Source organism: Oncorhynchus mykiss, chromosome 5 (assembly GCF_013265735.2).
Source record: "Oncorhynchus mykiss isolate Arlee chromosome 5, USDA_OmykA_1.1, whole genome shotgun sequence".
Lineage (NCBI taxonomy): Eukaryota > Metazoa > Chordata > Actinopteri > Salmoniformes > Salmonidae > Oncorhynchus > Oncorhynchus mykiss.
The window spans coordinates 34,152,813-34,178,384 of NC_048569.1; the positions used below are offsets into that span (position 1 = coordinate 34,152,813).

General features: G+C 43.5%; 1 protein-coding gene across 2 annotated transcripts in view; it reads right to left on the reverse strand.

The window, feature by feature from the left end:
• Nucleotides 1-1,155: 1,155 nt before the first annotated feature.
• lrrtm4l1 (leucine rich repeat transmembrane neuronal 4 like 1) overlaps nt 1,156-25,572 on the reverse strand; it is a 67,223-nt gene continuing 42,806 nt past the window's right edge. Inside the window, exon 3 of one of the 2 annotated variants that reach the window (XR_002473471.2) lies at nt 1,156-4,901. Coding sequence is in view for 1 of the 2 variants with exons in the window: in XM_021602546.2 (XP_021458221.2) it covers nt 4,836-4,901 (66 nt within the window). In the remaining variant the exon portion in view is untranslated. The remainder of the gene's footprint in view (nt 4,902-25,572) is intronic. The other variant, XM_021602546.2, reaches the window with a different exon arrangement.

Below are 25,572 nucleotides of genomic sequence, written 5' to 3' on the forward strand. Positions count from 1 at the left end.
TCCAAACAAACAAGGGTTTCTATTGGACAAATTCAGGTAGATCACTCATCCTTTCGTTTTCTTCCGTTTAAGAAACATTTTGCAACAGAATCGGTGGAATGAATACATCCCTGATCAACCGGACACACAGTTCATTTTCATAGCAGCCACATACAGCATAATCACTCCTCTCACCTTTCAAATTAATAAAACTGAAAGCTTACTTTGACTTGGAAGAGTTGCAGTGTTCTATAGCCTTAGCCAGCTAGCCACATAAATAACATTCCTCTCTGTTTGAGTCATGTTGTTGAGTAGGCTAAATTAGCTGCATTATCTAAGTAAGTGAAATGTAAACTAAGAAGAAGAAACAAATACACTGAAATATAGCTAGCTCTCTCGGCTGCTTCTCCTTAATTTTTTAAGAATGTATTTGTTAAAAACTGTTCAACTATTGTCTTTCTCTGAGTCAATTAATCACCACAATGCATGCACTGTAGTGCTAGCTCACTGTAGCTTATGCTATCAGTACTAGATTCATTCTCTGATCCTTTGATTGGAATGGCAACATGTCAGTTCATACTGAAAGAGCTCTGGTAGGTTGGAGGTTGTCCCCCGGATGTCGTCATAATTACTATGCAAGCCTATGGAAGGGGGTGAGAACCATGAGCCTCCAAGGTTTTGTATTTGAAGTCAATGTACCCAGAAGAGGGTGGAAACCAACTGTCCTCCGGCTACACCATGGTGCTACCCTACAGAGTGCTGTTGAGGCTGCTGTAGACCTTCATTGAAAAACAGTGTTTTAATCAATTATTTGCTGACCTGAATATATTTAGTTTTTATCTAAAAAGGATAACTCTTTTAATGTTTCACTATTTAGATTTTTCCTCTGAGGAGCCTCCACTGGTATACCCTACAGTTGAACATCTTCACTCGGGGGCCTTCCGGAGGAGGAAATGTTATGGACTGCCAACTGTCTGGTCTGGACCCTGGTCAACACTATACAGCCTCATGCATTATTCAATTGGCGTGGTCTCTCCAACACAGCGCTCTGTCTGTGTCACTATCACCGCAGAGCAAGGGGGGGGGGGGGGGGGGGAGAGTGAGTGGAGGAAGAAATGCCACAGGGAACACCAGGCAGATTTGCCATCTGGACCTCTGAGGTGACAGCTTGACACACGTTTCAAGAGCAGCTAAACGCGGGAGCAAATTCACAAACTTGGCCCCCTCTTGAGAAAAGCTATGCTATGGTACATGGAGCGTAAAGCGGTTGGTGCAGCGAAGCGGTGCACATGGTGTGTCACAGTATACGGTCGAACAGAAGTCAATGCTCCAAAATTAATTAAGCTAATGGTGATGTGACAGGAGAGATGTGTGTGGAATAGAATGGACTCTATCAAGCATAAACTCAGACCAAACTTACAAATAAGCATACTGTGCGGCAGCCAGTCATTTGTACGATCAGTAACGCTCATGTCTTGTGAAGAGTGCTGATGTCTTGGTCTTTTGCTAGTTAGCAGGTGCATCGAGTTCATCGTACAACTTCATACATCTGTAATAACTGCGTATGGACATACACAGGCAGACGCACGCATACACACACCATACAGACACACAAGCTCATCCAAAGACTACTCACACTTTCTCTAGTTGGTGTGCTCATGCTCACGTTTCCTTCAGTTTTATTATTTAATGTACACCCTGAAAATCCATATGCTGGAGAACAGCTCCGTAACAAATGTATATGGTTTCCATTACAGTATGGTAGAAAAAAAGGATCAATGACATTTCCATTTTATCAATTTATATTGCTCACCATTGACTCAGACATCATTTTCTTATAAAACAGAACAGTTTTCAGTGAACAAATAGTACAGTTAATTATAAAATGTTCGGGGGGAGAAAGCAGAAATATACAGTACAAAATAGCTATCTTTTCAGTGTAGAAATCCATTAATACTCTTTTGGCGAGGAAAACACCTCCAAGCTCAACCCCATTTTGAACACATACGAAGAACAAAACAGGTGAAACTAATGACTCCCCCATCCCTCTCAATCTCTCTGTACACACAAGCACACTCAAATGTAAGACATCCTTTGAACACTGGAACTGCCAAAGGGCAACGCCCACTGCCATTTGATTTTGTAATTAAAATAAAGCAACATCCTGCTTCTTCGCTGACTTTCCCTTCATATTTGTATTTTACATTGCTCAGCTGTCAGAATGTTTTAAATGTCCTTTGTAAAAAATAATCTGATCATGGATTCTATTACTTACTACTAATCTAATTGATAAAATGTATTTAAAATACATGTTGAAGTAGGTTTTATGTTGGTATTTACAGGTATTTAGGTTGATAACATAACAGTAGATGAATCTCAAAGGGTCACCGTTCTCTAGAGGGTCACCGTTCTCTAGAGGGTCACCGTTCTCTAGAGGGTCACCGTTCTCTAGAGGGTCACCGTTCTCTAGCGGGTCACCGTTCTCTAGCGGGTCACCGTTCTCTAGAGGGTCACCGTTCTCTAGAGGGTCACCGTTCTCTAGAGGGTCACCGTTCTCTAGAGGGTCACCGTTCTCTAGAGGGTCACCGTTCTCTAGCGGGTCACCGTTCTCTAGCGGGTCACCGTTCTCTAGAGGGTCACCGTTCTCTAGAGGGTCACCGTTCTCTAGAGGGTCACCGTTCTCTAGAGGGTCACCGTTCTCTAGAGGGTCACCGTTCTCTAGAGGGTCACCGTTCTCTAGAGGGTCACCGTTCTCTAGCGGGTCACCGTTCTCTAGCGGGTCACCGTTCTCTAGCGGGTACACTTAAAAGTCTTCTTCAGCTGTGCCCTTAGGAAAACCCTTTTTGTCCTGGTAGAACTCTTTTGAGTTCCATGTGGAAATGGTTTTACATGGAACCCAAAAGGGTTCAACCTGGAACCAAAAAGGGTTCTTCAAAGGGTTCTCCTATGGGGACAGCCGAACAACCGTTTTAGGTTCTAGATAGCACTTTCTTTTTTTTTAAGAGTGTACTTGTACGCTGAGATGCTCAGCGGTTCTAGTGTTAAATGGGATTTGACATAACCTTTTAAGGAGATTTTGATGTCACGTATTCAGCGTTACTCATAAGTTGTTAGAAGTGGCATGAACTGTATTTGTGGCACACGTACATAATACTGTATCTTGCTCAAACACACTATCAAGAAATGCAAACACACTCATGCATGAAGACACGCGACAGATACACACACACACACACCCACCCACCCACACAGACACGCACGTTGATTTGGCAGAAGAGCACTGTAGTACTATAAGAACAGGAGAGAGTTGAGGCTTCGTCCATCTTCAAAGATTACAGAGGAATCCAAGGAATCCTCTGTGGAACGTTCATCATTCCAACGAATGAACGCACACACACGCACGCACACACACACACACAAACAAAAGAGCTGATTGGATATAGCACATCTGTCCCTCTAGTGCTCTGACCCTATGGCAATAGTCTCATATCAGTGAGTATTATCCCAGAGGGAACTCTGCTTTGAAATGGTTTCACTGTGAAATCGTCTGGTCCTCGCTTAATGTGACAGAACAACCACAGAGAGAGTCCTCCCCAGTCCCCACGAGACAGAGGGCTGGATTCAATCTGTATTGCTGAAGCGTTACAGATTGCACAATGACAATGTAAAGGTAATTTAGGATTGAGTCGACATATGCAGTGTTTACCGTGAATGCAGTCTAAACTAACGTGGGAACATTGCCTTTAAATTTAAAATCACTCTGACTGAATAGAGCCCAGAGACACTCAAAACACCCACCCCTAAAGGCTTTTGTTGTCGGAGAGAGACGGCAGATTTTTTGTTCTTGAAATAGACATATACTCCAGTTGAGAAGTTTGAGACTCAGGTTTACCTTTTTATTTTATTTCCTGGCCTGATTATGGGCCAAGGTGTGTAATTACAGTTGTCTGTGTGTCTGGGAATAGACTGAGTCCTCCACCAGGTGTGATTGGCAAGAGGACCAGTTGTTCTCCAGAGTAGATCCTCAGACCTTTTAGAAAACGACCTCCAGCTCCCCAGGGGACTAGATGAACAATGACAGCTTAACTCAAATATTACTCAACAGACAGGTGCACACTGTAAACTTATAAAGCAAACAAAATACACATAAATACTTCTGAGCCGCAAATCAGCGGATAGCTTATTTTGTAGCTGTCTCGACGGAATAGAAATTGTTCATATTTTTTGAAACCACAGCTGCAAATAATGGGTTGTTCAACAGCAAAGAAAAATCATGGAAATGGCTGGGCTGAAACTTCACTGTGAAATGTCTGGGCGGTCACAGCCCTGTCCACTTGTCACCTTCATTAGATGTAATGTTCCGTAAGCTCCACAGCCCATTTCCACATCGCCAGCCTCCAGCAGAGTGACAGGGTTCCACTGCTCATTGTGTCACACGCCAAGTCAGAGTCCCAAGTTTCCGTGGCAACGGTCAGAGGGGTGCTGTAGACGCAAAGTGTTTCAACCCCCCTCAATCTGGACTAGCACAATTGGCTAATCAAAGGGTTAAAGTGGCCGGTGCGTTAACAGCAACCTAGGTCATAGCTGGATGAACACTGTCCCAGGGCAGCTGAGAACCAGTCAGAAAGAGTATAGAGACCTTTTAAAAGAAAAGAAAACATAAATATTCAGTGGGATAGAAATCATGAAAGTCATTCTTGCTCCTATATTAGATTGTCAATGGGCTCGTGGAGGCATACTGTAGACATTTAGAGAGTGCCACTGTAGGATCAGAACAGACAGTAATGGAGAAGCTGTAGTGTTGTAGGGCCTGATTCCTCTGCTAGTTCGCAATGGGCTGGTTAAACATGCATCTTCTAGTGAATGGTGGGAACGTCTCCAAGCCAAGCTCCAGGCAATGGTCGGGGACACGTGTATTCATTCTGAGGGGAAAATAAAGATGACAAAGTTAAAACAAGCGGTGAGTGTGGTACATTGGTGGTGGTTACAACAAAGTAATTACAGTTCCTGATTAATCTGATCATGGCACAATGGAGCCATGACAATGCAAGCAAAGCAAATTAGGGTAAGCAATTAAGCAGACAATGAAATGCCACCGCTTTGACGGTTTAGAGGTTTGAAATGGAGTGGCTTCGCCTAATGATAGAGACAGAGCGAAGAGACTCCACAAAATTAAAATAGTGACTCGTCATCCATGTTCATTTTCAGAAATGTTAATTAAAGTTTTGCCAATTAAATCAAATTGTTCCATTGTGTTCAATTGACCTTGCTTACATTAACACTTTATCTTAAACAAATTAAAACATCCTGTCTGAATACTAATGGTAATGTGTATTGTGCGCAACGATCGTTATCTCAATTACCCTCTAGTTGGACAAAGGCCTTAATCTAAAGAATCTCTGTGGTGCAGACCTATTAGGCTACATTATGTTTCCCTCTTTGAAAAACCTCAGTAATTACATGACAAATCGGGGCTAGCAGTTTTCCTCTCTGCAGATGTGGGAATGCATTAACCCATGTTGCTCCTCCACAGCACTTGGGTTAAAAGTCCATTAACCTGGTTAAAAAAAAACAACAAAAAAATACAAGCTCAACACCAGCTTGTTAGAATCTTCACACTTTAACTCCAGAGTCACAAGCTGTGTATGAATCTTAAACCCGAATAACGACAGGAGGAGACTCAGTCTCTGCCTTACCAAGGTTGCCTCTTGGCATTAACCTTTTAAGAAGCCTATTTTGGGGCTTGGCTCGAGGTAAATCCAATCTTAATAACCGAGATGCTTTGGATTTTGCCATCCTAAGCTATTTCTGGAGTTCTCAGAATCCGCCTGGAATTATAAATGTGAGGCTTTCTGCTGCCACAGCTTAGATAACTATGTGTCAGTGACAGATGCCCTCTTCCTCTGACGGGCTGTAAAGCTACATATACAGTAGGATGCCCTGAGACTCATTTGGATTCAGCCTGCTATCAAACATGCAGACACAACTCACTCATCTCTCTCTAAACATTATCTGATCGAAATTTGTTGTGTCTACACATGGAAATACAATCTGTCTCTTATCTGCTCACATTGTCCATATTGTGACCAGATTCCCTGTATGCAAATTAATCTAACATGCCTTATATGACACAACCACTGGGCACACACTGGTTGAATCAACGTTGTTTCCACACCATTTCAATGAAAGTACGCTGAACCAATGTGGAATAGACATTGAACTCATGTCTGTGCCAGTGGGAAGCTGTATAAATCGATAGAAAACACCACACTTCTATAGTCAATAGTTTTATACTCTCATAATTTCAGCCTACTTTTGTTATCCAACGTTTTAAGAATGGGCTTAATAGGCTACAGTCCCTATAGACGGGTGGGCTGATAATGTCACGAAAATGATGTGTGTGCATCAATGTTGCCCTAAGCCACACGTTGTTATGCTTCTGAACAGTCAGATAGTAGCAACAATGACAAGAAGCTGCCATGTGAGGAATCGTAGGTGGCTCATTACAGCTCATTGTATCTTGTTAACAGTTGTTGTATCTTGTTGATACCATGTCTTGTTTTGAGGTGTTTTGACTGATTTCATGTCAATGCTAATTTGGCAAAAAAAAAATGCTAGCTAGCTAACCAACAAATGTAACAATGTATTTGAGAGACAATGAGTCTGACAATGAGTGTTCAGGGAAACTCTCTGATCGCTAAAAAAGACACCAAACAAACGAGCTGAATATCTGGATGTGTGTACAAAGTACAATTAATGCACAGTATAAATAAAGAGCACACTTAAGTTACAGAGTAGGCTACAAATCCGACTGGGATATTATTATTTTTTACGGTCATCCAACTCGGAATTCTAAGTCGGACACTCGGGCATCTTTTTTAGATTGATGCCGTGTTCAACACAACTGGGAGCTCAGAACTCGGAAATCTCAGACTTCCAACCTCATTGTGTTCAAAACAACTGGGAACTCTGAAAAAAAACAAGCTCCCACTGGGAAAATGTATTTGAACGGTCATCCAATTCCAACTTGGGAATTCAGGCCTCATTCCAGAGCTCCGAGTTACGTCATGATTTCACAGTTCCCGGTTGTTTTGAACGTGGCAATAGCTATGAAATTAGGCCTACATACTACACCTAGCCATACACTTGTCATGCATTGCACCCTTCTGCTGTGACTCCATCATAGTCTGTCCCATGCATCCCCAATACATTTGTAGTTCAGTTGAAATTCTGATATTACAGTCCTTGGTCTTTCTGTACAATGTTTTCAAATGTTTGATTTTGCGCTGGGATTGGATGTGGGAACAGGAGAACCAGTTCTCTCTCTCATCCAGAACAATATTTTTTTTATATATATATATCTTTATTTCTATCTGCCAATTTTAGCTGTATGCGGCATTGGACTGTGGATTCCGAACACAGTGCACAGGCACTTGGTTTCTAACGAAGACCAAGATCTTAATTCAACTGGCTGGTGTTATGTTTTTATTGCCAAATGTAGAATGCTTTCGTTGTCTGGATTTGATTACTTACATTTTAAAAATATATATTTTCACCTTAATTTAACCAGGCTAGTTGAGAACAAGATCTAAATTACAACTGCGACCTGGCCAAGATAAAGCAAAGCAGTGCGACACAAACAACAACACAGAGTTACACATGGAATAAAAAAAACATACAGTCAATAACACAATAGAGAAAAAGTATATATACAGTGTGTGCAAATGAGATAAGATAGGGGAGGTAGGCAATAAATAGGACATAGTGGCAAAATAATAACAATTTAGCAATTAAACAGTGGAGTGATAGATGTGCAAAAGATGAATGTGCAAGTAGAGATACTGGGGTGCAAAGGAGCAAAATAAATAAATAATAAATAACAGTATGGGGATGAGGTAGTTGGATGGAATATTTACAGATGAACTATGTACAGGTGCAGTGATCTGTGAGCTGCTCTGATAGCTGGTGCTTAAAGTTAGTGAGGGAGATGGGTCTCCAGCTTCAATGATTTTTGCAATTCGTTCCAGTCATTAGCAGCAGAGAACCGGAAGGCGGCCAAACGAGGAATTGGCTTTGGGGGTGACCAATGAAATATACCTGCTGGAGAGCGTGCTACGGGTGGGTGCAACTATGGTGACCAGTGCGCTGAGATAAGGCGGGACTTTACCTAGCAAAGACTTATAGATGACCTGGAGCCAGTGTGTTTGGCAAGGACTGTGAAGCGAGGGCCAGCCAACGAGAGCATACAGATTGCAGCGGTGGGTAGTATATGGGGCTTTGGTGACAAAACGGATGGCACTGTGATAGACTGCATCCAATTTGCTGAGTAGAGTGTTGGAGGCTATTTTGAAAATGACATTGCCGAAGTCAAGGATCAGCAGGATAGTCAGTTTTACAAGGGTATGTTTGGCAGTATGAGTGAAGGATGCTTTGTTGCGAAATAGGAAGCTGATTCTAGATTTAGTTTTTGATTGGAGATGCTTAATGTGAGTCTGGAAGGAGAGTTTACAATCTAACCAGACACCTAGGTATTTGTAGTTGTCCACATGTTCTAAGTCAGAACCGTCCAGAGTAGTGATGCTGGACGGGCGAGCAGGTGCGGGCAGCGATCGGTTGAAGAGCATGCATTTAGTTTTACTTGCATTTAAGAGCAGTTGGAGGCCACAGAATGAGTGTTGTATGGTATTGAAGCTTGTCTGGAGGTTAGTTAACACAGTGTCCAAAGAATGGCCAGAAGTATACAGAATGGTGTCCTCTGAGTAGAGGTGGATCAGAGAATCACCAGCAGCAAGAGCGACATTATTGATGTATACAGAGAAGAGAGTCTGCCAGAGAATTTAACCCTGTGGCACACCCATAGAGACTGCCAGATGTCCGGACAACAGGCCCTCCGATTTGACACACTGAACTGAACAGAGAAGTAGTTGGTGAACCAGGCGAGGCAGTCATCTAAGACACCAAGGCTGTTGAGTCTGACGATAAGAATGTGGTGATTGACAGAGTTGAAAGCCTTGGCTAGGTCGATGAATACAGCTACACTGTATTTTCTCTTAACCATAACCGATGGCGGTTATGATATCGTTTAGGCCCTTGAGCGTGGCTGAGGTGCACCCATGACCGGCTCGGAAACGAGACTGCATAGCGGGGAAGGTACGGTGGGATTCGAAATGGTCTGTGAGTTAACTTGGCTTTCGAAGACCTTAGAAAGGCAGGGTAGGATAGATATAGGTCTGTAGCAGTTTGGGTCTAGAGTGTCTCTCCCTTTGAAGCGGGGGATGACCGCAGCAGCTTTCCAATCTTTGGGGATCTCAGACGATACGAAAGAGAGATTGAACAGGCTAGTAGTAGAGGTTGCAACAATTTTGTCTGATAATTTTAGAAATTACACTTCAAGGACATCCGTACAAAATACGTCTTTGACTACCTCCGAAGGTGGTCAGAAAGATATAATCACAATCAGATCACAATGCGTATTTTGATTGTCTACACATCGACAAATGTGGGCACAACCAGAGTGTGGACAAGATCAGGACAACAGACGCATGTTAGAACCAGGTATAAATGGAGCTTCGGAGTCTCTCAGTTGGGGGAGCTAAATTGGACACTGAGTTCATCTTCAAGCTTCATGCAAGTGCAACTTTAACATAGCTCAAACAGCCACACACACACACACCGCCACACACACACACACACACACACACACACACACAGACCTTGACTACAGTCATTCACAGAGAAAACCTTTACCTCCGGACACTAACAAATGAATACATGGAAGCAAAAATGTAAAATACCCTTTCTACTAGTGAATGCACACAGGCTCAGGTAATGTAAGACCCCTGGATACTACCTGCACTTGCTTAGCAGACAAGAATTGAACACAGGCACTGTATTGAGTTGCACATAAATCTCTCTATTGTTTCACTCTATCCCTACTTTTCCAAAGAGTAAGTGACATTTTCAATTTTTTGAGTAAAAACTTAAATTATTTTGCTGACCCCTGGTCTAGAGATTCCTCTCTCCAAAAGGTGAACACCTATACTGGCATCTCAAACAAAGTACTGTACAGAGATTCTTCTCTCCTTTTCTGGAAAAAACGGAGAGGGCGTCTGACCCCTCTTTCCTCCTCTCCGTCAGTTTGCGATGTGCTTGTAATTAGCCTGTTATAGTGTGCACTAATTAGGATGATATAAACATGAGGTAATTAGTTTGCTCTTTGTCAGGGGAGCGGGAGCTAACACAGACATATGCCAGCCACTCTCTCTGGGAGCACAGGCTCCTCTCTCCCGCTCTCTCCATCCACTCAGGGCTCCAATTAGCCAAAAGTCTCCCCACCAATTTATTGTATTTCTTTTATAGAAGCTTTCACTCCCCTCCTATACGCCATTATGAGAAGAAGCAGCAAGCAGATGCAATTAGAGATGCTCCGGTGTTCGAAAAAAAGGGAAATCACTGGAATTCTCTGTCTTTTTCTTGAGCTAAATTATGCTTCAGTGACCTGTGCATGCACCGTGGAGCGGGTTAGTGTGGCTGTGGAGGAACACGGCCCACGCTAGGTCTTTGTAGAGCATGTGATTAACAAGGTCGGCTAGGACTGGGGAGGAGGTGAAAGTGAGGAAGCACACTGGGGACTGTGTGATTCACACCCGCCAACAAATGAGATAATGATGGACGTGTAGCAGCTCTAGTCTTCTCACCGGAAAAGGACAAAAGAGAGAGGGATGAAATGAGAGCAAAGCTGAGGTTCTCTCTCAAATCAAATCTCTCTCTCTCTCTCCCCATCTCTCTCTCTCTCTCTATATATCGCTCTCTCTCTCCCTCCCTCTCTCTCCCCCTCTCTCTCCCTCTCTCTCCCCCACCCTCTCTCTCTCTCTCTCTCCCCCTCTCTCTCTCTCCCTCCCTCTCTCCCCCCCTCCCTCTCTCTCTCTCTCTCCCTCCCTCCCTGTCTGTCTGTCTGCCTGTCTGTCTGCCTGTCTGTGTAGAGCGTAGGCACTTTGTTAATGTTGCATCTTACTGGTGATATATTAATATACAGTACAGCTCTGACGTTGGAGCTATTACAAACCTCATGAAATAGATATTTTTTAAACTCTCTCTCTCTGTGTTTACACCTTTCAAATGAGCATTTTGGAAATATCAAATATATAAAGGACTTTGACATAATTGTGTTGACTTTGTATGTCTTCACATGCCAATAGCTAGACAAGTTAGTTCCCAGCCACATAAACACAGTACATATCCTGCTGTATCATCCTTAGAAAACATTTCACAGAATGTTGGTGACATTCATGAAGACGTGTTGTGTATGACGGGGAACAACGTTCTGGCTGCAATGTTTTATGTTAGCTGATTACTAACTTCCAAATAAACAGTGTGATCAACACAAGGCAAAAACAGAGGGGCTAAAACCAATTGCTCGTCATCTGTCACGAAGCCTGCAGGGAGACGTAGGCCTGCACATTCAGTAATTTGACTGCAATCTGCTTGCATTTTGCAGGGGAAAATCTTAACAAAAATCTCAAATCTATCAGAACATGTAGAGTGGAACTACACGTTTACATTTCAGTTATTGCTTTTCAAATTGTCATACATTGACCAACGTATTGTGCAACACTACCAGAAATGAACAAATCTTGTCATGAAAGTGAGAGGGTAGATAGATCTAAAAACAAAGCTGGGTGGAGTAGCAATCATCTGGAACTATACTGTAGGCAAGTCTGAGGTCTACTGGAACACATTTCATCAGGGTCATTCTCACAGAGGTCTCTACCTACCAGGATACTGTGCTATTACAGGACAATGCTACAACATGAGAACAGTTTCTCTCTCTGAACATAGACTGTATACTTACCATCTTAATTTGAAAGTATACAATTTACCCCCATCCTTTCCCCCCTTCTTTAAGAAGAAAATAATAAAAGCACATATTAACGGTAGTGCTGAAAGCATGAATGCATGAATATATAAATCTTGACAGCAACAGTAATATTTTGCCCGGGGACACATATCATGACTCAAACTGCAATGCAAACTTCAACGTGACAGGGTGCACAAATCTCCAGGAGCCTAACAAAGGGAAGGCAGGCAGGCAGCCAGCCAACACATCTGACTGTATAGGAGGTAGCTATGGACTGCTGCAGTGACTAAGTATGTTATAGAATAGTGATTAAGATTTTGGGGGGCTGGATAATGATTGTGTATGTACATGCAATGCAGAGCAGAAAAAAGACACAAAGCTTGAGGAATGGTGTTGGCTCAAGGATCTCTCAGAGGAAATGTGTCGCAATGACTTGTAGAGAGGATCCAACCAAGGATGTCCCGATGAAATTGTGCGTGCGTGTGTGTGTGAGTGTGCGGGGTGCACGCCTGCGTATGTGTGTGTGTTGTGATTTATGAATATGATTTATGCTAGTGATGGACGACCACATTAGGAGCGGCAGCTTCCTTCCAACATAATCTCACTCTATTCCTCTCTCTCACACACAAACATCATCAACAATCCAACAAACTCTCGAATTCAACGAACCCAGGATATTAAAATAATATAACAATGTTAAAATGTTTCCCATATGTATCTATTTATTCATGGTTTATAATACTCTAAACAGGGATGAGCTCTCCACCTCGAATTTCTAACAAAGAAATGTGCCTTCTTCAGATTTAATTCAGTAGTTAAGTTTAGAGAAAGGCTATCTCCACTCACCATTATTCTTTAAGAGGCCTCATTAATATGTACACAAAGAAGGATCGTATTGTAATTACCGTATTCTAATACAATTAGAGAAATTAGGAAAATAAGTAGATTTGAGTTTTTCCTGTTTTTCTTTTCAACCGGGCAGAAGAGAACACAGGAATTGTGTGTTATATTCCTACGGTCACAGTGACTGCAGTCTAACACTGGCACCAAGTGAACGCACATCTCGACAAATGTCTCCGTTCCCCTCTGAAAACCACCCTTTAATAATTCAAACATTTGCTGAGAAAGAGAGCCAGAGTCTTTGTGAATTAAAATTAATGTGACAAGAGAAAAGAGGCAAATATGTTCTCAAAAAACTTTACCGGCAAAAAAATGTGTCCCCGTTTTCCTTTCCAAGCAGGAGATAATAGTGTGGAAGCCTGCTGGTGAATTTGGTCTTGTTTAGTTTGACAATCTTTCATGATGTCTATTCAGGAGGAGGGGACACAAAGGTGACACAGGGCATTGTTTATTCCATTGATCTAACATTGAAACTGCCTCCACTTAAGCAACCCTAGGAATGGTACAGTCAAAGCATGTGATGTACAGTTTAGAGTGCAAGGTCTCAACAGTGCAGCCTTGGGACTTACAATTAAAGAACCAGACTAAGGAACACTCATGAGTCATGGAGTAGTTTGAATATGTCAAGAAGCCAAAATGTGACTACTCAGACAATAGTCTGAAAGGAAATTTGGTATGTGAATGGACTTTACTTCGACTGCAAAATCATGTTATAGAAACTGGCAAATGGTATGTGACATAACTCTATTCAGCAAGTAAAATAGAAACAGTTGTATGTGTTGGTCAGATGAAAGTACACTGTGGTTCCCAGTGTTAACTGGTCAGGTTCACGGTCCTGTAGACCAGGCGTGCCTAGATACAGATCCATATCTCCCCTTTGACCCTTCAGTAGAGGGTAGTGACGGGCATTCTGAGTACTTCTCGGTGAGAAGGATCTTCTGGCTCCATTCACTTTCAGTCGGCCTCTCGGTATAGTCAACGACCAATCATATTCACCTGAAGAAAACTGAAATCATGCCCATGGGCCAATGGATGCTAAGCCTGCCCTAGGAAGCCTAGAAATGACTGCAGGACTCCAGGGGCACAACATAACATATGTGACAATTTCTTCTCCTCATATGCACTTAGTCAGGAGCAGCTCCCCAAAAAATGACCATGGTGGGGATGGTCAGAAGGAACGATCCTGAGTTGCCTCCTGCCTTACTCACTACCAAGGACAGGGAATGTTTTTCTTCTCAATGTGCCTTCACTGATAAACACACTCTTCTGTCCTGCTGCCCAGAGAAAATGAAGAATGTGCTCCTGATGACAACTCTGCACAAGGTTGCCGCTGTGAGTACCAGGGAGGACAAGAAGCCCAACGCTGTACTGTCCTGGATTACAACAGGAACAAAGGGGGAGTCACTTTTTATCTTTCCAGTCTCATGTACTTTTTTTTTCCTACTACCAGATTGTTTTATATCCACCATAAAAATGTTGTTGTTAAGTGAAATGCACATTGAATTTGTGAACAATACGGAGTCATTTCTATTCATTTGAATATGTAAATATGTTTTAGATGTGATAAATTAAAACAACTCTTTGATGCAGTTTATCACATTACTATGCAAGACATGAAGTATCACTTGTGTGTACTCATTACTTTATTTTATGATTGTTGCATTTTTGCAGGTTTCTGGCACATACACTTGTAAGAGGATGACCGTACGTTGGCCATGGTGGTGTTCTTCAACATCCTAGATGTGTCGGCCTACAACGCGTTTGTGGTGAATCCAGGCTGGGAGCAGGGGACATTCTTCAAAAGGAGACTATTCCTAGAACAGTTGGGGAAAGCCATGGTGGCATCCCTAATTCAAAAGGTGCCAACACCTTCCTCTAACACCATCCTCTGCTGGATTGGTGAGAGAGGGCCAGAAGAAAGATCTACGGCCGCCAGAGACAGAAGAGACCAAAAGAGGAGGTGCAATCTGTGTTCACCAAGTGATGTCAAAACGAGCATTATGTACCATAAATGCAGTGCATTTATTTGCAAGGCACATGCAGCAACCACCACGTAATGTCCAACGTGTGTGAGAACACACAAAATGGAACCACCATTGATTGACAGATTGTGAACATTTTAATGTTTTTGTTATTGTTAGTAATACTGTTATTGTTACTGTTGTTCTTTAATGTGTTCAGACATTAATTGTGTAATATGGTAAAGTTTTCATGTCCTTTCTTTACTAATAAAATCATTCCGGTCAGTTTTGACCAGGAACACAGATATTATTTTGTGCCACAATTTAAAAAATTGAAATTGTTTCAAAACAAATGTTCTTGCTAAACTTTGACACAAAGTAGTCTGTGATAAATAGCACAATATATTTCATCTGAGTATTTGTTATCGTTAAAATAATCCATACATTATGCTTTTTTAAAACTCAAAAACGAGTTGTATGAGCTCAGGTCAATGAGGCCTAAAGGCCATAAATAGCAAATAGAAGTTCAAAACTTGTAGGGCAGAGACGATTTGCCTTGGGCCAGGGCCAAGCGTTTACTGTGGCAACAAGTGGCTCGGTCAATGGGAGCAAATTACTGGTTGCCAAAGTACCTGAACATGGTGTGGGATGGATATCAGAATGACGGTACCACGAAAGCACATTGTTTCTACCCAAGGTTCCTCGTGTTCAGGGGTATCGAGAGTGCGGCATCGTCCAGCTGTGGGCATAATAAGCACAGTTTCTTCCCCACATTCTGACACACAATTAATTGTCAAGAGCGGTGGATAAGTTGTCCCAGTCCTCAGGGTTTCCCTCTGTCCCTTAAGGAGATAATGTATGGGAGACTGGCAGCATGCTCCATTCAGTGGCTGGCATGCGCAGTTTCACCATGAGTGATGAGGATGGTGATGAGGACGGTGACAAGGGGGTAGTTTTCTGTGTGTCCTCCTCCTTTTCATCATTAAGTCAATGGTCCTAGAAGTCCTAGCACCTGTCTTGAGAGAGGAGATTTCCATCCTGGACTTGAGTGTTTTAAACAAGCACCTGAAGGTTTGCAAAGTTCAAAATGCTCACACTTCACTGGCTATTGCAGTCGGTGTGTCCCATCGATTGGTTCATGTCCGTAGATCTGAACAATGCGTACTTTCATGTAGTTGTACATCTTTCCCACAGAAAATTTCTGAGGTTTAATTTCAAGGATGTGACCTATGAGTTTCTGGTGCTGTCGTTCGGCTCTCCCTATCGCCCCAAACCTTTTTTACGGTGATGGCGATGGCTTTGGCAATGGTGTGATGCCAGGGGATCAGAGTATTGGCCTATCTGGACAATTGGCTAGTCGTAGCGGAGTCGAGGGAACTTGTTGAGCTCCACACTGCTACACTGGCTTCCCAAATTCAGTCTCTGGGGTTCATAGGGAATCACAAGAAATCCTTTTGACTCTGGCTCAGCGCATTCAGTTTCTGGGTCTGCTTCTGTACTCAGTTCTGAATCATGCATTTTTGTCCCAATAGAGTAAGGTCGCATTCCGGCTGTCTGGCATGGTTTCCGTTGGGGCACTCTGTGCCTTTTCACTTGTGCCTGCAGTTATTGGGTCTGATTTTCTCTATGATAGCTGTGGTGCCTCTGGGACTTCTGTTGATGCGTCTATTTCAGTGCTAGGTGATTGCTACGCGTCTGGACTCATCTCATCACCGCCAGCAGTTGCTCAAGGTATCCTCGTCATGCCTAAGGTCGTTGACTCTTTGGAGAGACCCATGGGATGGGTAGTGTCCTGCAGGCTGATCACAACAGACACATCCTTACTGGGTTGGGGAGAACTGTGTGTGGGCTATTCGGAAAGAGGGTTTTGATCAACAGTGCAATGGGCGATGCATAACAATTAGCTAGAGATACTGTTTTGGTAGCGCTAAGGGGTTTCCTTCCGATGTTAGAGGGCCAGCATGTGTTGGTAAGGTCCAACTACAGGACGGTGGTGGCGTAGATCAAATGGTGGGGGGGTATCTCTATCTCCTAAACCTGGCCCGTTAGCCGCTCGTATGGAGCAGTACACATTTCCTGTCACTCAGTGCGACGTATCTTGCCGGATCCCTCAACGTGTGTGCAGATCTACTTTCCAGAGGGGGTCCCATCTCTATGGAGTGTAGACTGCACCCCTCAGTGGTTACCCAGATATGGACCAGATATGTGACCGGTTTTGGCGCGTACATCTTTACGCATTTCAAGAAAACACACATTATCATCTTTTCTTCTCAATGAGGGATCTGGGTGCTCCATTGGGAATGGATGATTTTGTGTATCAGTGGCCTCGAACCCTGTTCTATGCATTTCCTCCGGTGGACCTGATTCAGGCCACTGTCGAGAGGGTCTGGCAGGAGGGTCTGATTCTGGTGGCACCTATTGGCCCAGACTACCCTGGTTCCCGAAAATCATCCGCCTGTTAGGCGGGGACCTGTTGAGGATTCCGTGTCGTCAGGATGTATTGTCCCAGGCACAAGGGACAATTTGTCAACCCCAACCGCAGATATGTGATCTGTGGGTATGGCTCCTGAAAGATTGAATTTGACGGCTAGGAGTTTACCCTCGACCGTGATTACAAGAGGGTTGTATACATATAAGTGGCTCGCATTTCAGGATTGGTTTCGGGTTAAATGAGTTTCTCCTTTTCGGATCTCTTTGTTGGACATTTTGATGTTCTTGCAAGAGCTTTTTCAGCAGGGCCTTTCTTTTTCCACATTGAAGGTTTATATGACAGTCATCTCGGCGTGTCATGTAGGGATTGATGGCTCTACCCAGTGGTCTCTTCCTCTGATGGTGAGGTTCCCGAAAGGCCAGTGTCTAAGCCTATGGCACCGACATGGGACCTGGCTTTGGTCCTTGATGCTCTGTGTGAGTCTCCCATAGAAACATTCAGAGTGTCCTTTCCTACAAGACTGCCTGCTCATGGCTTTGGCGTTGGCCAAGAGCGTTGGGGATCAGTACACCCTTCCTATTTGGATTGTGGGCCTGGCGACTCCAAAGTGATGTTACATCCTAATGCAGCTTTTGCTCCCAAGGTTATGCCCATGTCTAACAGGTCACTTGCTTTTCCTTCAAGCTGTTCCCTTTCTCACCTCCTCCGTTTGCTTCCGGTGAACAACAGAGGTGCCATGGCCTGTGTCCGGTGCACACTTTACGCACGTATATGGGTAGGACCAAGGATACAGTGGTTCTTCCTTTAAAAGTTGCAGCACAGCTTACGGGGTGCCGCAGAATTCTATGGCACGTTATTTAAGTGTCAGCCATTGTTGCCAGAACGGAGTAATTTACCACAATCTGCCACCAACTACCACAAACGTTCGCGACATAAGCTCAAAACTTTTAAAGGAAGAACCAGGGTTTGTGACCAGCTTATTGTCTGTTTCGCTAATACAACTCGGGGTAGGTTCCCAACATACCATTGTGAAGTTTTATTGCTTGGATGTAACTGTTCCCAGTGTGGCTCATAGTGTTGTTATGGCTGGGTCCGGGAGAGGGTGTTAGGCAGTGTGCAGGTTGCGCATTTATCTGGGTTACCACAGTTCCCTGTGGGTTTAAGCCTTGGGCTGCCTTGGGATGCAGCAGCGCATAAATTGCGCATTCTTCAGGGTTACCACAGTTCCCTGTGGGTTTAAGCCTTGGGCTGCCTTGGGGTGCAGCAGCGCGTAAATTGCGCATTCATCAGGGTTACCACAGTTTCCTGTGGGTTTAAGGCTTGGGCTGCCGTGGCAGCGTGCGAGTACACAATTTTCAGGTTACTGCAGGTTTGCTGTGGGTTTGAGCCCTGGGCTGCCATGATTCATTGACTCTGTTTGATTGTATGCAGCATGTATGTGCGCTTTACCAAGAAACGATAAGTGTTTTGGTTCCTTGTGTGAGTTCTGACATTTCAGGCTCACAAGGTAGGTATTGTTCTTGAAACTGTGGGGTCTGGACTGCAGTGGAAGCATGTCAGTATGCATATCCAAGTGGCAGCAGGATCTGGTTCCCTATATGGGGCTCTCAAAGTTCAGGCCTCATGAGGCTCTGACAATTCCGGTATCTGGTAAGTATTAGGCTTCTGAAACCCCTTTTTGAGGCTGGTGGAACCCTTGTGTGCTTGGGCTGCCGTGGGCCTCCTAGTTTGGTACACTCCGAGCCGGCTTGTTTGTCCCATGTTATACAGAGTGACATAATGAAAGGGAACGTACAGTTATGAACATAACTACTGTTCCTTGAAGGAGGGAACGAGGTATAATATATTTTGCCCCTGCACCATTATGTAGTTTGGGATCGTTGAAGAGCGGTACTGAATTCCTGTCTGGGTTGGCGCTCCCCCCCTTGGGTTGTGCCGTGATGGAGATCTTTGTGGGATATACAGTGCCTTGCGAAAGTATTCGGCCCCCTTGAACTTTGCAACCTTTTGCCACATTTCAGGCTTCAAACATAAAGATATAAAAGTGTATTTTTTTGTGAAGAATCAACAAAAAGTGGGACACAATCATGAAGTGGAACGACATTTATTGGATATTTCAAACTTTTTTAACAAATCAAAAACTGAAAAACTGGGCGTGCAAAATTATTCAGCCCCCTTAAGTTAATACTTTGTAGCGCCACCTTTTGCTGCGATTACAGCTGTAAGTCGCTTGGGGTATGTCTCTATCAGTTTTGCACATCGAGAGACTGAAATTTTTTCCCATTCCTCCTTGCAAAACAGCTCGAGCTCAGTGAGGTTGGATGGAGAGCATTTGTGAACAGCAGTTTTCACTTCTTTCCACAGATTCTCGATTGGATTCAGGTCTGGACTTTGACTTGGCCATTCTAACACCTGGATATGTTTATTTTTGAACCATTCCATTGTAGATTTTGCTTTATGTTTTGGATCATTGTCTTGTTGGAAGACAAATCTCCGTCCCAGTCTCAGGTCTTTACAGACTCCATCAGGTTTTCTTCCAGAATGGTCCTGTATTTGGCTCCATCCATCTTCCCATCAATTTTAACCATCTACCCTGTCCCTGCTGAAGAAAAGCAGGCCCAAACCATGATGCTGCCACCACCATGTTTGACAGTGGGGATGGTGTGTTGCTTTTACGCCAAACATAACGTTTTGCATTGTTGCCAAAAAGTTCAATTTTGGTTTCATCTGACCAGAGCACCTTCTTCCACATGTTTGGTGTGTCTCCCAGGTGGCTTGTGGAAAACTTTAAACGACACTTTTTATGGATTTCTTTAAGAAATTGCTTTCTTCTTGCCACTCTTCCATAAAGGCCAGATTTGTGCAATATACGACTGATTGTTGTCCTATGGACAGAGTCTCCCACCTCAGCTGTAGATCTCTGCAGTTCATCCAGAGTGATCATGGGCCTCTTGGCTGCATCTCTGATCAGTCTTCTCCTTGTATGAGCTGAAAGTTTAGAGGGACGGCCAGGTCTTGGTAGATTTGCAGTGGTCTGATACTCCTTCCATTTCAATATTATCGCTTGCACAGTGCTCCTTGGGATGTTTAAAGCTTGGGAAATCTTTTTGTATCCAAATCCGGCTTTAAACTTCTTCACAACAGTATCTCGGACCTGCCTGGTGTGTTCCTTGTTCTTCATGATGCTCTCTGCGCTTTTAACGGACCTCTGAGACTATCACAGTGCAGGTGCATTTATACGGAAACTTGATTACACACAGGTGGATTGTATTTATCATCATTAGTCATTTAGGTCAACATTGGATCATTCAGAGATCCTCACTGAACTTCTGGAGAGAGTTTGCTGCACTGAAAGTAAAGGGGCTGAATAATTTTGCACGCCCAATTTTTCAGTTTTTGATTTGTTAAAAAAGTTTTAAATATCCAATAAATGTCGTTCCACTTCATGATTGTGTCCCACTTGTTGTTGATTCTTCACAAAAAAAATACAGTTTTATATCTTTATGTTTGAAGCCTGAAATGTGGCAAAAGGTCGCAAAGTTCAAAGGGGCCGAATACTTTCGCAAGGCACTGTACTCGGCCTTGGTTGAAGATATCCCTCTAGTGGTGTGGGGGCTGTGCTTTGGCAAAGTGGGTGGAGTTATATGCTTCCTGTTTGGCCCTGTCCGGGGGTATCATCGGATGGGGCCACAGTGTCTCCTGACCCCTTCTGTCTTAGCCTTCATTATTTATGCTGCAGTAGTTCATGTGTCGGGGGGCTAGGGTCAGTTAGTTATATCTAGAGTACTTCTCCTGTCTTATCCGGTGTCCTGTGTGAATTTAAGTATGCTCTCTCTAATTCTTTATTTCTCTCTTTCTTTCTCTCTCTCGGAGGACCTGAGCCCTAGGACCATGCCTCAGGACTACCTGGCATGATGACCCCTCGCTGTCCCCAGTCCACCTGGCCGTGCTGCTGCTCCAGTTTCAACTGTTCTGCCTGCGGCTATGGAATCCTGACCTGTTCACCGGACGTGCTACCTGTCCCAGACCTGCTGTTTAACTCTCTAGAGACAGCAGGAGTGGTAGAGATACTCTTAATGATCGGCTATGAAAAGCCAACTGACATTTACGCCTGAGGTGCTGACTTGCTGCACCCTCGACAACTACTGTGATTATTATTATTTGACCATGCTGGTCATTTATGAACATTTGAACATCTTGGCCATGTTATGTTTAAATCTCCACCAGGCACAGCCAGAAGAGGACTGGCCACCCCTCATTGCCTGGTTCCTCTCTAGGTTTCTTCCTAGGTTTTGGCCTTTCTAGGGAGTTTTTCCTAGTCACCGTGCTTCTACACCTGCATCGCTTGCTGTTTTGGGTTTTAGGCTGGGTTTCTGTACAGCACTTTGAGATATCAGCTGATGTACAAAGGGCTATATAAATACATTTGATTTGAGGAAATTAATGCGAGCCCCGGTATAAAAGCCAGAAAGGTGGGGCTTCTGAGGGCGGGCTTGGCATCCATTGACCTGCTGGACGTGATTTCAGGTGAACATGATTGGTCGTTGCCTCTCCATAGTATGTTATACCTCGTTGCCCCCAGGGGACAGTAGTTATATTCGTAACTGTACGTTCATTTGGCTCCCAAATGGCTCTTCGTTCAGTACTGCAAAATGAGAACGCTTGCAGTAACAGTATGCAAATAAAAAAAAAACACATGAACAGATGCGGTTAGGTTCTTGGAGTTCACCAAAAAGTTATGTCAAAAAAGAACCGTTCGTTCGTGAACGACTCATCACTAGTAGAGGGACAGACAGAGCTGTAGGACTGTCTTAAGCATATCTCAGGGGATGGATCCATGTTTCCTTGATCCCTCCTCTTGATATAAATAGAAACAGGAGTGCAGGAGCAGCTCATTCTTTTCTTTCAATTGCAGTTGAATCCCTGGAGGCTTTTTTCTCTCTGTCCCTCAGCCCACTTAATTGACCTCTTCTTACTTATGGACCACAGTGATACCAGGAAGTGGGGAGGGAAGGGCAGCACAAGGGGGTTGAGGTTTCTAATAAGACAAATGGCTTGACACTGAAGACCTGCGCGGGGGTACTTGGAGGACACTGTAAATTAGCCTTTGTCTGTTCTAAATAATAACACACTCCCAATCACCGGCTGTGTGTGATTCGACATATTGTGTGTGTAGCCAGTGTATGTGTGTCTGCGTAGCAGTATGTAGGCTACAGCAGTGTGTGTGGGTGAACTGGAAGGTGGGTAGGAGTTACTGTTATCTGTGGACACAGTACAAAGTGTCTGCCAGCGCCGGTGGCAAAATGAAACAGGAGCAGGTAGAAGATTACAAAATTCAATTTAAGGCAATGGAGGGGGTAGGTCTTTGACATGAGGTTTCACACTGCCACTGCGTTTGTTTCCTTCCAGTGTCACAGCAACAGATCAGCCATAGAATCTCTCCCCTCACTGTCAGTCTCAGATCTGCTGTAAAACAGGCAGACTCTGGCTCTCCCTATTTGTCTTAGCTTCAGGACCCACCGTGGTGCCAGCTGTAGCTATTAATAAACACTTCAGTAGGGATTGTAGTGTTGGGGGATTGGGATGAGGGAATAGTCTGCACGAGCCTGGGGTATCCTATCCATGCATCCACAGTTTTCACACAAGGCGTCCGGGAAACTACTGCACATCGGTACCAATTTGAGGTCATGCCTGCAATCTAGGCAGGAACAAAATCCTGCTAGTGAGACACAGTTGAGGAGTTCAAGCTCAGGATATCAACATGTAAGAACGATCAGGGGCATCATTTGTTTGCCTCACTGGGCTCAGTGCTGTTTAGTCTCGTTTCCGTCAGTCACTGCCTTTTTTATAGACAGATTTTGCCTCTCCTTTAGAGAGTCAATGGGAGTGTGATGTAGTGGAGCTAGACAATGGAGAGAGTGTTCAGGGACTAGTTCATCATTCACCACCTAAACCCTCCACTCAACCATGAGACTACCCCACACCTCCATTCTTTACATAGACAATTGTGATCTGCTCACTGAATCGATTAACAAATCAGTTAATTAATAATAAAATAATAGTGAAAAAAATCGGATGACCAACACATTAAGCAGCTCTCTAGCAGACCATAGATCCCGTTAGCGGGGATGAGACCGGATTTGAAAAATGGGGACAAAATATCAAACCAGAAGCTATTGCATATTCATTAACAAGCCTCAGTGGAATGCGTGATTTGAGCACTTAATGGCTACTTAAAGCCGAAGAGAGAGCGAGAGAGAGCGCGAGAGAGAGATAGAGAGAAACAGAATGGCAGTGTTTAATGAAAGTGTTCTATAAATCAGGGATGGGCAACTCCAGTCCTCGGGGGCCTGATTGGTGTCTCACTTTTGCCCCAGGCCCAGCTAACACAGCTGACTCCAATAATCAACTAATCATGATCTTAGTTTAGAATTAAATTAGTTTAATCAGCTGTGTTTGATAGGGAAAAAATGTGACACCACTCTGGCCCGCAAGGACTGGAGTTGCCCATCCCTGCAGTAAATGTTTTTTAGAGGGACACTTGTCAAGTGAAACGTACTGGAGGGTAAATTAGCCATGGGACATGCAAACAGTGGGCTGTGTCGGTCTGAACAATACCTCAACTCGTGGCACTGATTTGACACTGATTTTTATTCATGCCTCTGCCTGATGATATTATATTGGAACACGGAGCACAATCCGATGATTCTGATGAACTGTATAAGATCACGTCACCAGTGATATCTAGAATCTAGAGAATATTCAGGACATGAAACCAGATTATCGTTTACTTGAAATCAAAGAACATTTCAGCTTCTTACGTATATAGCGAACTTTGAAAAAGGGGCAGCTCTTTTTGAGTAGGAGAAGGAGATCAAAAAGGCAGTAATACCTGACATGAAATCTTTTGACATGGAAATATCTTACACAAAATCTTAATACTGTACACTTGGTTTTCAGTTTGACTTTTCACAGCCTTTGAGATAAACAGTAACCTGTTTCTATCGCTAGCTGTAGCAAGATGCTCATGATGATAACAAACAAGATATCACAATAATAAACATATATACAGTTGAAGTCGGAAGTTTACATACAATTAGGTCGGAGTCGTTAAAACTCATTTTTCAACCACTCCACAAATTTCTTGTTAACAAACTCTAGTTTTGGCAAGTCGGTTAGGACATCTACTTAGTGCATAAAACAAGTAATTTCTCCAACAATTGTTTACAGACAGATTATTTCAATTATAATTCACTGCATCACAATTCCTGTGTCAGAAGTTGACATACGCTAAGTTGACTGTGCCTTTAAACAGCTTGGAAAAGTCCAGAAAATGATGTCATGGCTTTAGAAGCTTCTGATAGGCTAATTGACATCATTTGAGTCAATTGGAGGTGTACCTGTGGATGTACTTCAAGGCCTATCTTCATTGTAGGCCGAAGAACACCATCCCACGGGGGTGGCAACATCATGTTGTGGGGGTGCTTGCTGCAGGAGGGACTGGTGCACTTCACAAAATAGATGGCATCATGAGGGAGGGAAATTATGTGGATATATTGAAGCAACATCTCAAGACAGGAAGTTAAAGCTTGGTTGCAAATGGGTTTTCCAAATGGACAATGACCCCAATAATACTTCCTAAGCAAAATGGCTTAAGGACAACAAAGTCAAGGTATTGGAGTGGCCATTACAACGCCCTGGCCTCAATCATATAGAACATTTGTGGGAAGAACTGAAAAAGCGTTAGCAAGCAAGGAGGCCTACAAAACCTGACTCAGTTACACCAGCTCTGTCAGGAGGAATGGGACAAAATTCACCCAACTTATTGTGGGAAGCATGTGGAAGGCTACCTGAAACGTTTGACACAAGTTAAACAATTTAAAGGCAATGCTACCAAATACTAATTGAGTGTATGTCAACTTCTGACCCACTGGGAATGTGATGAAAGTAATAAAAGCTGAAATAAATAATTATTTCTACTACTATTCTGACATTTCACATTCTTAAAATAAAGTGGTGATCCTAACTGACCTAAGACAGGGAATTTTTACTAGGATTAAATGTCAGGAATTGTGAAATCTAAATGATTTGTCTAGGGTGTATGTAAACTTCCGACTTCAACTGTAGCTATATAGAATAGCCTTATAGTGCATACAGTGCATTTGGAAAGTATTCAGACCCCTTGTCACATTTGTTACGTTATTCTTTCTATTTAATTTTTTTGCCCCTTTTTCTCCTCAATTTCATGGTATCCAAATTGGTAGTTACAGTCTTGTCTCATCGCTGCAACTCCTGTATGGACTCGGGAGGCAAAGCTCGAAACACGACCCAACCAAGCCGCACTGCTTCTAGACACAATGCCTGCTTAACCCGGAAGCCAGCCGCTCCAATGTGTCAGAGGAAACACTGTGCACCTGGCGACTGTGTCAGCGTGCATGCGCCCG